The 14,943-nt window shown below is 41.9% G+C and overlaps 2 protein-coding genes across 2 annotated transcripts; one reads left to right on the top strand and one right to left on the bottom strand.

The window, feature by feature from the left end:
• The first annotated feature begins 2,376 nt into the window (after nucleotides 1-2,376).
• Nucleotides 2,377-4,359, top strand: LOC109240516. The gene is made up of 2 exons (XM_019407172.1): nucleotides 2,377-3,557; nucleotides 3,736-4,359. The coding sequence occupies exons 1-2, from the start codon at nucleotides 2,538-2,540 to the stop codon at nucleotides 4,135-4,137; spliced, it is 1,422 nt and encodes a 473-aa protein (XP_019262717.1). The 5' UTR covers nucleotides 2,377-2,537; the 3' UTR covers nucleotides 4,138-4,359.
• An 8,724-nt stretch (nucleotides 4,360-13,083) lies between these two features.
• LOC109240515 (F-box protein GID2) lies at nucleotides 13,084-14,187 on the bottom strand. Its single transcript, XM_019407171.1, has one exon. The coding sequence runs from the start codon at nucleotides 13,939-13,941 to the stop codon at nucleotides 13,279-13,281; it is 663 nt and encodes a 220-aa protein (XP_019262716.1). The 5' UTR covers nucleotides 13,942-14,187; the 3' UTR covers nucleotides 13,084-13,278.
• Nucleotides 14,188-14,943: the final 756 nt, after the last annotated feature.

Genomic DNA, 14,943 nt, shown 5'->3' with positions numbered 1-14,943 from the left:
GGGTGGCTCCAGAATCTATCCACCATTCTTTCGGATTTCCTACCAAGTTGCATTCAGACAACATGGCACACAAGTCTTCCATTTCATCTTCAACCATGTTGGCTTGATTCTTTTTCTTCTTATCATTCTTTGGCGCACGACAATCCACCGCCTTATGCCCAGATTTTCCACAGTTGTGGCAATTACCCTTGAACTTCTTCTTACTTGGGTAATTCTTTGGTCCAGAAGCTTTCTTCCTCTTCTTATTTTGTGGTGCCTCCTCAACAATGTTTGCCCCCATTATTGTCGAGTGTCCACGTGACTTCTTTTCAGCATTTTTGTTGTCCTCTTCTATCCTCAAACGAACAATCAAGTCTTCTAGTGTCATTTCCTTCCGTTTGTGTTTAAGATAGTTCTTAAAATCCTTTCACAGTGGAGGTAACTTCTCAATGAAAGCACCGACTTGAAAGGCCTCATTTATGACCATACCTTCAATAACAAATTCATTATTAATAATAAGATAAATCTTATTAATAAAATTATTGATTTGGGTCATACCTTCAGCAAGGAGGTCATGTACAATGACTTGTAGTTCTTGGACTTGAGTTTTGACCGACCTAGTATCAATCATCTTGAAATCCAAGAACCTTGCAGCCACGAACTTCTTAAGTCCGGCATCCTCAGTCTTGTATTTCTTCCCAAGCGCATTCCATAACGCTTTTGAAGTTTCCATGACACTATAGACATTGTACTAGCCATCTTCCAAACAACTCAAAATGTAATTTTTGCACAGGAAATCAAAATATTTCCATGCTTCAGTTACAACAAGTCGTTCATCATCCGGAGTATTTTCAGCCATGACCGGAGGATCCTCCTTGATGAAACGTTGCAAACTCAACGTAGTAAGATAGAAGAGCATCTTCATTTGCCAGCGTTTGAAGTCAATACCGGAAAACTTTCCGGGTTTTTCTGCCGGTGCCATAGCATGAGCAGGAGTAGAACGGCTTGACGAGGCAGCAGCACTCGTAACAGTAGCTCCCGTTCCCACAACATTTCCATTAGTTTGGTTTTCGTTCGTCATTTTTTCTGTAGAGTTGGAAACACAACAGAACTTTGTTAAATCAGTGAAGTTTTGATATCTTCAAACTGAATACCAAACCAAACATACAACACGTAACAACGGTGAAGTTTTTATATACTTCAAACCCGTACGTTTATTATTCCGGTAAAGTTTTTATATACTTTAAACCGGACAGAACAATTATTGGAGTAGAAAGCACGAAGGCTTTAGTCTCCAAAACAATATACAAAATATGAATAACAGTTTAATATATGTTTCAACACAGAAACCTTAGTTTAAACTTCCTTAAGCTTGTAAGCGCTACTGTGTTAAAACACAAATTCAGAAAAAAAACTGTTAGAAAAATAAAAGAAACTGGAAAAAACAGAAGAGTTTAAGAAATATTCCGAGTCCACAATTTGCTTGTGTGTCCTTATAAATCCTCCCAGGATAAAACGGAATAAACCTTCCTGCAACAGTGGCAATACAAACTGCAGAATACCAACGAACTTAAAGAACGGAGCAAAATCACACTTACGAATTTGAGAGAGAGAGACTGCGAATTAGAATGCAGTATATTCAGAAAGAAAGAAGTTCTGGAGTATTTTTTCGTGTGCAGAAAATGGAGCCTTGCCTCAGAATTTTTAGGCAATTATCAGAAGAGGTGTCTGGAAAAGGTGACTTTTCAGAAGAATACGCTGCCTGCCGCGGTCGCGGCAGAATCGCGGTCAGAGAGGCTTTCTGAACCTGCCTGCCGCGGTTCTACCGCGGTCGCGGTAGAACCGCGGCCAGAGAGGCCCTCTGAACCTTCAGCAAGGTTTTGGCGTATTTTCAGCAGTGATTTGGCATTTAATTAATTATTAAATAGTTAAATAAATTTTGTCCAAAAATAATCTTATCGATCGATCATTTGCCAAAGCCAAAGCCAAAGCCAAAGCCAAAGCCGAGCCAAGCGAGCGACGACGACGGCGCGAGGGTTCATTCTCTTCAACTCCTTTTAAGAGCTTTAAGAAGTGATTCTATATATAAGCAGACAAATGTGGTTGTCCCTCACCAATGAGGGACAAAGTGCAAGACAAAAGTTCACTTCTTCAAATTTTCAATTTCCCTCCATTTCCAATTCACACTTCTTCTACTTTAAAGCCCAATGGCTTAAAGTCTAAGAGCGAAGAATTCATTGCAAGTTTGACGAAAGTGTAGATTAAGTACTGATTTCAATAAAACTAACGGGAAACACGGCTCTGTCACTGACCATAAACCCTGAAACTAAAATATTCGAAAAGCATTCATTCTCAATGCGGAAATTGCTTTTCTAAGTCTTGTATCATGTGCTTATCACCTGAGTAGGAATTTCTAACGTGATTACTCCAAGTTTTACGTCAACTAAGTTAGTTATATAGATTTAATTTCCGATCTCGAGATTAGATTTGCTTCTAAAAGTCGGTGAAATAGTGTGTTTATCTTTGCCAGTCACGAAGATTCATCTTTTGCTTAACTGATGGAAATGGAAGATCATCTCAAGTCATGCCCTCAAAGCGAGAACAAATGCTTCTCCACAAAATTCATCAGCATTTTTGTTTCCTCCTTGTTTCTGGTTTTCATCCTCTTTCACATTCAATACTCATCCCCTTTTGATTTCACCTTATCACCAGAGTCCGAAAGATGGGCGTTTCTTTCACAAGAGAATAAGACTGATGTCATTGAGACCATGACTGCAGAACTCAAAGACTCCGTCACTTTCCTTCCCCTTACGGACCTTAGATTTAGAGAAACGGCCACAACTGGCCACACCTGGTTTATGAGCTCTTTGAATGACACACTCGAGGAAAATGAAGCAGAATACTTGTATTTCCCTTCTAAGGCATCCAAAGGACGGCTTCTTTGCTTTAAGGGACAGGATATTAGGGATGGCACAAAGAACTCATATGCGTTGGCATGGCGAGAAAGTCTTCCAGACTCTGCTATTCTACTGGAAGGCTTAACGTTTGTATCAGACACATATTACGACCACCTAAATCTGTGGCATGGATTATCTGCAATGACCCCTCTAGTGAGATGGTCAATGAAAAATGAGTGTTTGAAGCCATCAAGATGGGTGCTATTCCATTGGGGAGAACTGAGATTAAGAATGGGATCATGGATTCAACAACTTATGCAAGCGAATTTTGGTGAGGTCAAGGTGGAAGGATTTGATAGAGGAGATGTACCTTACTGTTTTGAGAAAGCCATTGTCACGAGGCATGATCTAGGCCAAATGAGGCAGGACACAAAGCTGAAGGTGTTCGACCTGCTGCGCTGCAAAGCTAGGAGTTACTGTGGACTTAATCCTGCAGGAAAAGGTAGAGAGCTGAATGAAAGAGGATTTCCAATTATAAGACTTACACTGCTGATGAGAAGAGGTTCTCGCTCATTCAAGAATGCAACTGCTGTGACTGGTATATTTTCAAAGGAATGTGCAAGGATCGAAGGCTGCATTCTGCGGGTAGTTCAGTCAGAAGATCTATCTTTCTGCGGCCAGGTACACATTTTCACCTTTCTATTATCAGTATTCAGTAATTACTCCAGATGAAGTACTTGTACTTTTCAGAACTAAATATACAACTAAAGCTTACCACGAAACATTCATCGACTAGATTCACATTACGCTGCTTAGAAACTTCAGTAGTATCTGAAATAATGTCGATGTCCTTTATTAGGTAAAAGTACTGACCAACACTGACATTGTTGCGTCTCCACATGGAGCACAATTAACTAATATGCTCTTCATGGACCGCGAGAGCAGTGTAATGGAATTCTTCCCAAAGGGTTGGTTAGAGAATGCTGGCCCAGGCCAATATGCTCACCACTGGATGGCGAATCAATCAGGGATGAAACATCAAGGTGCATGGTGGGATTCAATAGGCGAGGAGTGTCCATCTCCACAAGATCGTCAACAGTGCTTTCATTTTCATAAAGATGGGATGGTTGGACACAATGAAACCTATTTTGCAGAATGGGCTAGAAGAGTCATTGATCAAGTTAAGCTAAGCAAGGTGGAGCAAGCCTCTGTTGATCAAGCAAACAAGCAACAAAATGATTCAAAAGCATGTGTATGCTAGGCCTTCTGTTAAAGCATTGAATAGAACAACTAAGGGTATATTTTATAAGAGTTAAAATCAAATGTATACACTGTTTTGCCTGACATCATCATCTGCAAAACAGGCTCTGATGTTTAAGCAAATGAATTATATGATCAGAAACCAAGTTTGATTTTCCAACCTCTGGAAATTCCAGTGAATTATTGGATTGTCAAATGCTTGAATTTTACTCCTTATTTTCCAGACATGTTTTAATTTTTCTGCATGCCATGAATGCTTGAACTTAGATGGGATTCCGAGCGATTATCGTTGGACTGATTTGACCTCAATCCTCTGTATTGACTAGGCTAAGCTATAAACATTACGATACTTTCTGATTAAAAAATAAAAACAATTACTCCCAAGATTTTCTCTACAACCCAAAATGTAAAATTGATGGATAAAGTTCGGCACAGAGATTAATCAAGAAGGTTGCTACAACCAATCAAAGACAAATTTGCAATACATGAATCAACTTCTTAAAAAAAGCATAACCTTTACCTCTATCCAGCCACGCTGCTTCAACCATTTGGAAAAATAGTATTCACATAATTTTATCTTATGGTGGACATTACTGCTTACATGCTGTGTAAATTATTAATTTCGCTCCATGGCTAAAGGCCTAGAGTGCATTCTGCTCCACTTTAACAAATGAGGGGTCGTTTGGTTGGAATATGATTTATACCGGTATAAGTTATGCCGGTATAAGTTATATTGGGATAAGTTATACTGGGATTAGTTATACTGGGATTATTGTTTATTCATTGTTTGGTATGTTGTATTAAGAGTGACAATTGCATAATTTCTAAGAAGAAGGTATAAGTTATACCGGTGTTAATTACCCCACCTTTTATAAGGTATAAGTTATCCCGGTGTTAAAATTAACACCGGGATAACTTATACCTGGTTTACTAACCAAACAGAGTATTAAGGTGATCCACCCTTATACCTTCTTATACCTCATACCAAACGACCCCTGACAGTTCTTGTAAAACCGGTGAATTACGTGTAGGACAAATGGCTTGTTGGGCTTTGTTTTTTTTACCATTAGCGCGATTATGAAGTGGAATGGAAGATGCCTAAATTAATCTGTTTAATTTTTATTTTTCTTCTAAAGTATGAGAAAAATATCACCCTCTACTTCTACTTCTAACTAAAATCGAACAACCTCCATTGCGTGCAAACAAAGACTCCTTACCTTTTTGAGCTGTTGCTTCTACTAAATTAGCAGCAGAATTCATGAGGATAGTTGTTTGACTAAAAAGTATTAGGCTTTATTAGTTAAACCGGTTTGATAAAAAGATTTGGGGCATATTTTAGCCAAAGAAAATTAATTCTAGATTTGAGATAAATGATAGGAATGAACAAGCACAACTAAACATAAGTTTTGATTACAACAGCGATTGACTCTCATGATGTAAGAAACAGGTAATTGCTCCAAAAATATCGAATGACAAAGAGGAATACATAAAAGGAAAAGAATCACCATACTCAAACAAGACCGCCTTCCATCCGTTTGATAAACTAGAATTAGAGATGCATATCGAGATTCTAAGCTTTCATCTCCTTTTTCGATCAGGAGCCCAAGGTATCGGGAGCCTCCTTCCCTTTTTAGGGATGTATCTCTTGTTGTATTGTGTCACACTTTCTCATGATATTTATACCAAACACTTTCCTTACCCAGCGGTCCTTTACCGGAGTACCCGAGTTCTTGCAATATCCCACAGGATATTCCTCTAGAATATCTGAGTGATGAACTGGCCGTTCAGACCGAATTGAGTGCTCGACCTCGACCGTAGCCAAATCACTTGCCGGCATATGGCTTCCTACACGTGACTTCAGCTTGGTTGCTTCTTGGTTGCTCTTCCTTAAGTAGAATTCCTTTGGTCAGATTTGACCCATACAGTTAGTCCCTCCGCCTATCGGGGTCGCCTTTGGGCGAGCTCGGTGGGCAGACTTCGCCAGTTACACCTTTTTGAGGAATCTGAGCATATTGGTCGAAGGGTGACCTTTCATAGCGAGATGACGATGTGATGCTTCGGGAGCCGTACATGACCGTTCTGTCAGTTTGAAATGATGTCACCCTGTCATGCGTCATTATGGCGCACGTTCTATATACGTTACGTCGTTTCGCGTGCCTCCTCTGCTTTGGAATAACGTGGCGGCGTTTGGTTTTCCCGCTTGGGATGTTTGTATTCTTATAAATAGAGGAGAGAATTCTTCATTTGGGGTTGCTGTGTTTTCTGCATATTATTCAAAAGACTCCAGGTTTCTCTTTCCTCTTTCCTCAAGTTCTTACGTTTCCACTCATTTTTCTTTCGAAGTTCCCTGCCATTGTTACTCCCTCCACCCCAGCTCTTATCGCCTGCATAACCGAAGAAACATAGCTAGTGTACCTTCTACTTCCGAAAGAATCACGGGCACTGTTGCATTGGAAACGGATGTGCCATCCCATGAAGAAGGGACGATCATTGTAGAAGATGATAACTTTCCCGTCGTGGATGAGATAATTCCACGCTCAGGGAAAGCTAGGATTGATTTCAAGCATTTACCTGACGATGATCCTGAGCCCGTTGTTTCCGTAATGGACGCCACGACACTTACTGCGCTTAAGGCCAGGTGGAGAATTCCCGATCATGTTGAACTCGTTCCCGCGGATAGAGACGTCGTGCAGGTACATTGCCCCGGGGTACTACGCATTTTATGCGTACCCGTTTGTCATTGGTTACACATTCTCTTTTCCTTACCTGGTGGAAGACTTTTGTCGTTATTACGGGGTGTGCCCTGCTCAGCTCTCCCCATATATATACAAACTTTTCCTCATGCTCACCAAGTACGCGGAACTGGCTTGCCGGGGGGTTTCTCTTAGCCACTTGCTTCACCTCTTTGTACCCAGTTTTTGCAGGGGTACTATGATACATCTTCGTCACCGTGGGACCAAGGGATTGGTGGTGAAGATGGATGATAAGAACAATCGCCTTTTTTGGGAGAACTTCTTATTTGTGAGGACGGAGCATGCGTGTCGAATCCTAGCGGATTTCCTGAGGAGTGGAATTTTGCCCGTAAGTGTCTTTTCGTAGATACATATATTTTTTAGATAGCGGCTTCTCGTTGTCCCCTTTTGGTGAATTGATTGTTCTTTTTCCTTCTATTTCACAGCCGAGAAGGCACCTCCCCCGCTAGTCGCTGATATTCGTGAGTGGGCGAGCCAGTTACCCTACACGATGGGGATTCGTGCATGGTCACCGTTCCACGAGAGATACGGATGTAGACCTTCAGTTGGTGAGTCATCTCGTTTTTCTTTTAGTTGCTTTGTCCTTTTCTCTGTGTTTTCTTTTTTGATTTAAGCTTCTTTCTTTTGTAGGCCGACGGGTCACGAGGAGGGCGAGGGCTTCGGTGCTTACTTTTCGTCAGTCGAGTCTCACAATCGGACCTGCACCGATTGCGGCTGCACGTGAGATCGTTTAGACCGCCACTGCTTTACAGACTACGACCCCTCTCGTGCTTGTCCTTCGTGAGGATGCTCTTCAGGTTGAGACCCCGCATCCCATGGTTCATTTGGTGGACGAGTCGTCTCAGGACGACGGCGAAGAGGCTCCGTTAAAGAGGCAGAGAGTAAGGGCAGATGGGGTACCTGGGACCGGGGGGCCTCCGAGGAGCCAGCCCGTGTTGGCAGTGCCTGAGTCCGCTCGTGATACCAATTTAGGCGAGGAGACTGTATCCCCCTCAGGCGTAGAGGCGGTGCCTGCTTCTGGCATGGAAGAATCTACCATGGTAGAGGGGCAGAACTCGGAGGCCGCTGCGATTATTCCGCGTGGCCCATCGACTTCGCAAATGGCTCGTTCTTTCTCTTCAGCCAGCAAGAGGGCAAAGGGCGTAGTCGTAGATGACTACGAATCTGACTCGGATATTGACCCCGAGGACATAAGAATGTTTGAGGCGGGATTCAGTCGGGTGGAGGCGGGGATGGGCGATTCCTCCCGCGTGATCGAGATTTCCCCCAAGTGTGACTTGTTGGAGGACACGGTGAGCCCGGTGCCTCAATTTGCCCTTCTTTTTTCCGCTACTAAGAGCAGGTCCCTTCAGGAGATCAGTGATGCCGGCCTATAACGGGGCGTAGCCGGAATGGCTTTGAGGGTGAGTCTATTGCTTTCTTCATTTTTCGTCTCCTATTCTTGCTAATTTTTTCTTTCTATTCTCTTTTCTTTCTTCAGACCTTTATTATGGAGACGGAGAGTATCCGCCGCAAGGATAGGCGGGCTTCCGTTTTCAGAAAATGGTTTCAAAATATTGCCGATTCTGTGACAAGTGTCGTGAGATGCATGCATGACTCAGGGCAGGTGGCAATCCTCAGTCCCTTCAAGAGGAGTTGGAATGGAAAGATGAGGACCTGATGTGGTCCATGAGTAGATGCAGCGAACTCGAGGGGCTGCTTAGGGCTAAGGAAGAAGAGCTCGAGGTGGGCAAGGGTGTTGCAGCTAAGTGTGTTGACCTTTCAGGCGAAGGTAGTGGCCCTACGGGCGGAGCTTGAGCAGAGTGAAGTTAGGGTCGCCGGTTTAAGTATTGAATTGGTGGAGAAGGTGACCTAATTGGAAGGGGAGGCGACCGAGCTGGAGAGGGATGAAGGAGCCTGAGTGGCGGCCTCGGCGAAGGTCGCGGCGCTGGAAGGTACTATCAGCGTTCTCAGGTCCAAACGTGCCACTGAGATGGAGACGACCGTTCTGAGGGAGGCGCGACTTGATGAGCGGATTGGAGAGATTGAGAGGGAGGTCTCGAGGGTGATCAAGTTACTGCTCTTGAGGCGGAGAAGGTGCAATTATTGGCTTTGGCTCATCCTGTGCCCACCTCTGTTGACGTTCCTCGTCCTTTGTATGGGATGTGGGTTCACGCTGAGGCTCAGCGGGATATATATAAGGGTTTGCTAGTAGCGGGGAATGTCTCTGAGTTCGCTTTCGAAGGGGCTCTAGCTAAAGCGCGTGAGGCCTAGCTTGCCTGTGGTTATGATCCTTCGACGCTGGAAGCTGGTGAAGTTGATGAGGCCGAGGACGGGCTTGCCTTTGATGAGGAACATTCTGATGGAGATGGTGATGGTGGAAGTGAGGTTGATGAACCGAGCGAAGAGAGAGATGACGGTGTGAACGTGGATAATGCTGAACGAAGCTCTTGCATTTGATTTTTTCCTTCTGTACTTAGTTTCTTTTTTTTGTACTTAGTTGGGTAGGTGGGGGCCCCTTTTTGGTCCTTTGTAAGATGTTCTTTTGTTTCTTTAAATAAAGTAGTTGGTTTGTCTTTGATCGTACGCCTTTGCCTTTCCTTCTTTTTGAATTTCTTGGATTTTCTCGTAATAAGTCCCCGACTTTTGGTAGTTAACTTGAGCGAGTTCAGATTTGACATGCTAATTCGAGTGAGGTCGAATTTTCGTTTTGTTAATTCGAGCGAGGTCAGACTTGACCTGCTAATTCGAGCGAGGTCAGATATGACCTGCTAATTTGAGCGAGGTTGAATTTCACCTCGTTAATTCGAGCGAGGTCAGTTTTGACCTGCTAATTCGAGCAAGGTCGGATTTGACCTGCTAATTCGAGCGAGGTCGAATTTTATCTAGGAAAATAATTCAAGTGAGAATGCATAGTTCCTTTGCGTTGGCGTGGTTGTGTACATTTGGCGTCGTGTAGGAATGTCATACTATGTTTATTCATTGGAGGATATTACACGTTTCCGTTCGATCCGTGCATACATTCGAGGAGTCCGAGTCTGTCTAGTCCCTTCATCGCTCGGCCTATAGAAGTAGTCGATAGGCGGGGCGATGAATGTCTTGCTCAAGCTTCGGGACGTCTCAATGTGAGGACGAGATCGAATTTCAGTTAGTTATACTGTTGCATAGTTGCTTTGGTGAGCGCGTAGGTGAGTTTTACGCGCTTGTTTTCTATCTGTATGCTGGAGGGATTCGCATGTTTTTCGGGCCGGTGACCCGGTCCCAGTCTATGCGGGTCTTTCCCTTTTTGGCGTTGAGCACTAACTTGTTGGAGAGATTCATATTTTTCCGGACCGGTGACCCAGTCCCGGTCTACACAGGTCTTTCTCTTTATGGTGTTTAAGCACCAACTTGTTGGAGAGGGAATTTTACTCGGCCGTTACCTGCAGGATGGTATGGTGCGGAATGTTTTGCTTGTGCGTTGTTTTGATGGCGTTTGTTCCTTATTCGCGTATCTGGGAGAACAACCCTGTTCTCATCCTCATTCAGAGAGAAAGATAACAAGCTAAATCCAAACGAAATCGTTTAATGTTACCTTGACCTGATTGGTTGGCGTGGGGAGAGGGGCGTTGTAGAACGACTCGTTTTGCCCCGTACTCGAATGTTGGCTTTAGATTGGATCTCAGCCTCGCGCTTAGCTTTGCCGCGAGTCGAGTCTGGGCATCTTGACAACTTCGCCTGTTGGGATCTCGAGTTCGAGATCCAATCCTCGGTGCACAAGAATGAGGAAAACATAAATTACACTTCGTATATATGGTCAGGACAAACTTTTTATTTTAAAGAATTATACAAATAGGCTATCGTCCCTTCCCGAGAGAGGGGGTAGTGTGCATAAAGTATAGATTAATGTCTAACGCAAATATAGCCAGTAGGATTGTGGACATGCTCAATACGTAGTGTCCATAACTTTGACAACTCATACTCACGATGTACCAAACCCGTCACTACAGCAAGACGTGGCTTTCGTACGGATATCAAACATAATTTCGATTTCATACAAAGATCTGACCTCGGTTGGTTCAATTATTTCAAAAGCTTGCCTATAAATTTTTCAAGTTGGTGTTTGCAATGAGAGGGCGAGGCTACGACAGCCGGGAACTCTGACTGACATTAGATCTGAAGGAAACTAAAATTTGGCTAGAAAAATCCCCACAGACGGCGCCAAATTGTTTGACTAAAAAGTATTAGGCCTTATTAGTTAAACCAGTTTGATAAAAAGAGTTGGTGCAAATTTTAGCCAAAGATAATCAATTCTACATCTGAGATAAATGATAGGAATGAACAAGCACAACTAAACATAAGTTTTGATTACAACAACGATTGACTCTCATGATGTAAGAAACAGGTAATTGCTCCAAAAATATCGGATGACAAGAGGAATACATTAAAGGAAAAGAATCATCATACTCAAACAAAATTGCCTTCCATCCGTTTGATAAACTAGAATTAGAGATGCATATCGAGATTCTAAGCTCTCATCTCCTTTTTCGATCAGGAGCCCCGGGTTTCGGGAGCCTCCTTCCCTTTTTAGGGATGTATCTCTTGTTGTATGTGTATGTGCTGCCCCCTTGTGTCATACTTTCTCATGATATTTATGCCAAACACTTTCCTTACCCAGCGGTCCTTAACCGAATTACCCGAGTTTTTGGAATATCTCACAGGATATTCCTCTAGAATATCTGAGTGATGAACTGGCCGTTCAGACCGAATTGAGTGCTCGACCTCGACCGTAGCCAAATCACTCGCCGGCATATCGCTTCCTACACGCGACTTCGGCTTGGTTGCTTCTTGGTTGCTCTTCCTTAAATAGAATTCTTTTGGTCAGATTTTGCCCCATACAATAGTCTCTCCCTCCCTCTCTCCCTCCCTCTGTGTGCGCGCGCGCCTGTGTGTCAAGTGGGAGAAAGTGCTCGTCCTTTTAGTACACTACAGAATAGTGACGATACAAAAAATTGAATCCTAATTGGGCCTTACACCAGCCCAGAATCAATCATATACGTGCATTCAAGTAGGCGCTTCGAGTGGATATAGAAAAACAAGCATATTTGGAATTGAAGTCAAATAAAATTTGGTAAGTTGAACTGTTGAAGTTATGTTGAGACGCAAGCTTCACTTGGTACAAAAGTTACACATATTAGACGGACTTGAACCTTTAACCTCAACTATGAAAGGTATGGAGCTCACTTGACCCCTCAATCCTTAAAAAAAGAATATTTTATGGGAGCTATCACCTTATTCTACACTAGGCCATTCTAAACGGCTGTTATTTAGGAATTAGTCAGTGCGTCTTGAATTTCAATTTTTTAGTTTATTTTTTCAGGACGAAAACATACTTAATTGTCCTGAAGTTCAGATTTTTAATTTGAAATTTTAGAACAAAATAAAGTACTAACTAATCTCTAAATAGCATCCCTAAGAATAGCTATAAACATTACTCCCTCCGGTCCACAATAAGTGACCAATTTACTTGTGGCACGCCTATTAAGAAAATACTAAATTATATACAAAAATACTTAGTATGACTAAATTACCCTTAATTAAATATTTAATGTGAGGAGTAAAAAAACTTTTTAGAAATATATATATAAGGATAACTTTGTAAAAACAAATTGAATTTTTTCTTGATTATATAAATGGACACTTATTTTGAACCAAAATAAAAAAGCAAATTGGTACTGGAGGTATTTAATATTTTAATATTTGGGATCCAAATATGGAAGGCCCAAAACCCAGTGTTCCAGGTTCCAGCAAAACCCACCAAGAATCAACTGGCAAAGTGCCGAATGAATACCTATTCCAATATAATCTCAAGCCAAATCCATGTGAATTTACTAATGCGCATTAGTACATCCCAGGAGCCAAGAGGCAAGAGCCAAGAGGCAAGAGCCAAGAGCCAAGAGCCAAGAGCCAAGAGCCAAGAGCCAGCTCAGCCAAGAGCCAAGAGCCAAGAGCCAAGACACATCATCTCAAACGTGACGCCCCATTTTCGTCATTTTCGAATGTTTCCCCCAAAGCCATAATTAAAGCCAGAAAGGATGGACACCTCTTTGTTCTTATCTGTTTGTTTCTGCCCACAAATTTTCATGCTAATCCTCCTCTTTTCCTTTTTCCTCACAAGTCACATCCAAACAACGAACTTTACGATCAAAGATTAATAATTAATGGTAAGCACATTAGTAATTAGTATCAGTGACTTGAATTAACCAGGGCTCAGTTTACATTAACTGCTTGGAATATCAAAAGCTTACATATGATACATAAGAGTTATAGATCCAAATCAATAGATCTAAAAGCATAAATCACAATAAAAGCAAACCATAAGCTGAAAAATTAGGACAATAAAATGTTAAATTTTGAAATTGAATTATCAATTAAGTTGATTTATTAGCTTTGAAGTTCATCTTCTCATAATACCGAATCGATAACAGCGATAGCGAGAGATTGACTTCATCTTTTCCCCATCGAGTGTTCGTAGCGGCGTATTTCAACGGCCGAGTAGGCGGTGGAGGAAGGCAAGGCCAGGTGGAAGTTGGAGGAGTCGAAGAAGACGACGATGGAGACGGCGACGGCTTTGAGAGTGGCCAGAGGTAAAGCGAGTAGAGCCGTCGGAAACCGCCGAGAGCCAGGACGACGGCGCGGAGCTGCTGTTGTTGGTTACGGTTGTGCTTTGTGCAGATCAGCTCCCAGAGCCGCTCATCTAGTGCCGTCTGGTTCCACTGCTTGCTAACGCACGCTGCCGTAGCTAACGTGCGCCCGTCCACGTGTTTCAGCACTTCGTACAGCAGATTCTCATCCAACAACACCGCCTCCGCTTCCGCCTCCGACTCTATAATCTCCTCCATCTTCGTCTTCTTCTTCAAGTCACCGTCTCCGGCGGAGGCTGTGCAGTTAGTTTCTCCGGCATCGAATTGCCGCTTCATCGGCAACTTTTTCTCTTCCTCCGACTCTATGACTTGTTTCATCTTCTTCAACTCCCCTTCGCCGGCGGCGAAATTAGCACAATCGGTTTCCCCGCCGTCGAATTGCCGCTTCATTTGATAGATCTGAATGAGGAAATTAAAGGATAAAGGAGGACTTTTATTCCCTCGATTCGGAGGTTGCTAGGAGGGGTGGGTGGGGTTGAAAAGGGGTAGGGGGTGTGGTTAATGGTGGATTAAAGGGAAGCACATGCTATGGGGCTATAGAGATGATTATCGAAGACGACAAAGGAAGGTAATGAATGGGCATTTGGGTGGGCCGAAGAAAATGACAAGTTTGTCCATGTGATTGGTACTGTGTCCTAAGCTTGTCTTTGTCTTTTTATAAAGCTGTTTGTCTGATTCAATAGCAATACTTATATTAGGCAGAGTATTTGGTCCATTCCTTTGGCTTTTCCCACTTCGTCGAGTGGTTTCGCTATAGTTTCTGACGTTGTTCTATTTTCTACTCTGTATTCATAAATTGTTTTTCCGTTATTTTCAAAAGTTTAAATTAATTTCAATCAAACTCATTTTAATAATTATCTTTCACAATTTTCAATAAAAAATCATTAGTTTATATGGTTTATATTACTATCTTTTAAAAAGGTTTTTATACCTTTGAAATAATTTAATCATGAGAGTATTTGGTTACATTTATATTTTATAAACGTGTCACTCGATTAATATTACACTTAATTAACATACACTAATAGCAACAAGAAATGTAAGAATAAAATATAATGTAGTAAGAAATACATTATTGTTTTTAAGATATCAAAAAATTTAAAAAGAATTTAATTTTCCAAAACAACTAATAATTGAAATCACAAAAAGTACAATGCAAAGAGTTCATAATTTTCAGAAAACGAGATAAAACTTATATAATATTTTCTGTTAAAAAGTTTAATTTGACTTTTGAAGAGTAATCAAACAAAAAATTATGGTGTGAAGATAGTATTTTTATTCCATTCTACTTTTTTTTTTGGTCGAAAAAAAAGTTTATTCAATCTAATAAACTATATACAGCAGCTAACTCTTTTGGGCTCCAGAGCTAGTTTCCATATCCATCTGTTAACT

Source organism: Nicotiana attenuata, unplaced genomic scaffold (genome assembly GCF_001879085.1).
Source record: "Nicotiana attenuata strain UT unplaced genomic scaffold, NIATTr2, whole genome shotgun sequence".
Taxonomy (NCBI): domain Eukaryota; kingdom Viridiplantae; phylum Streptophyta; class Magnoliopsida; order Solanales; family Solanaceae; genus Nicotiana; species Nicotiana attenuata.
The sequence above is the reverse complement of the archived record's forward strand: the minus strand, read 5'-3'. Positions and strand labels throughout refer to the sequence as shown.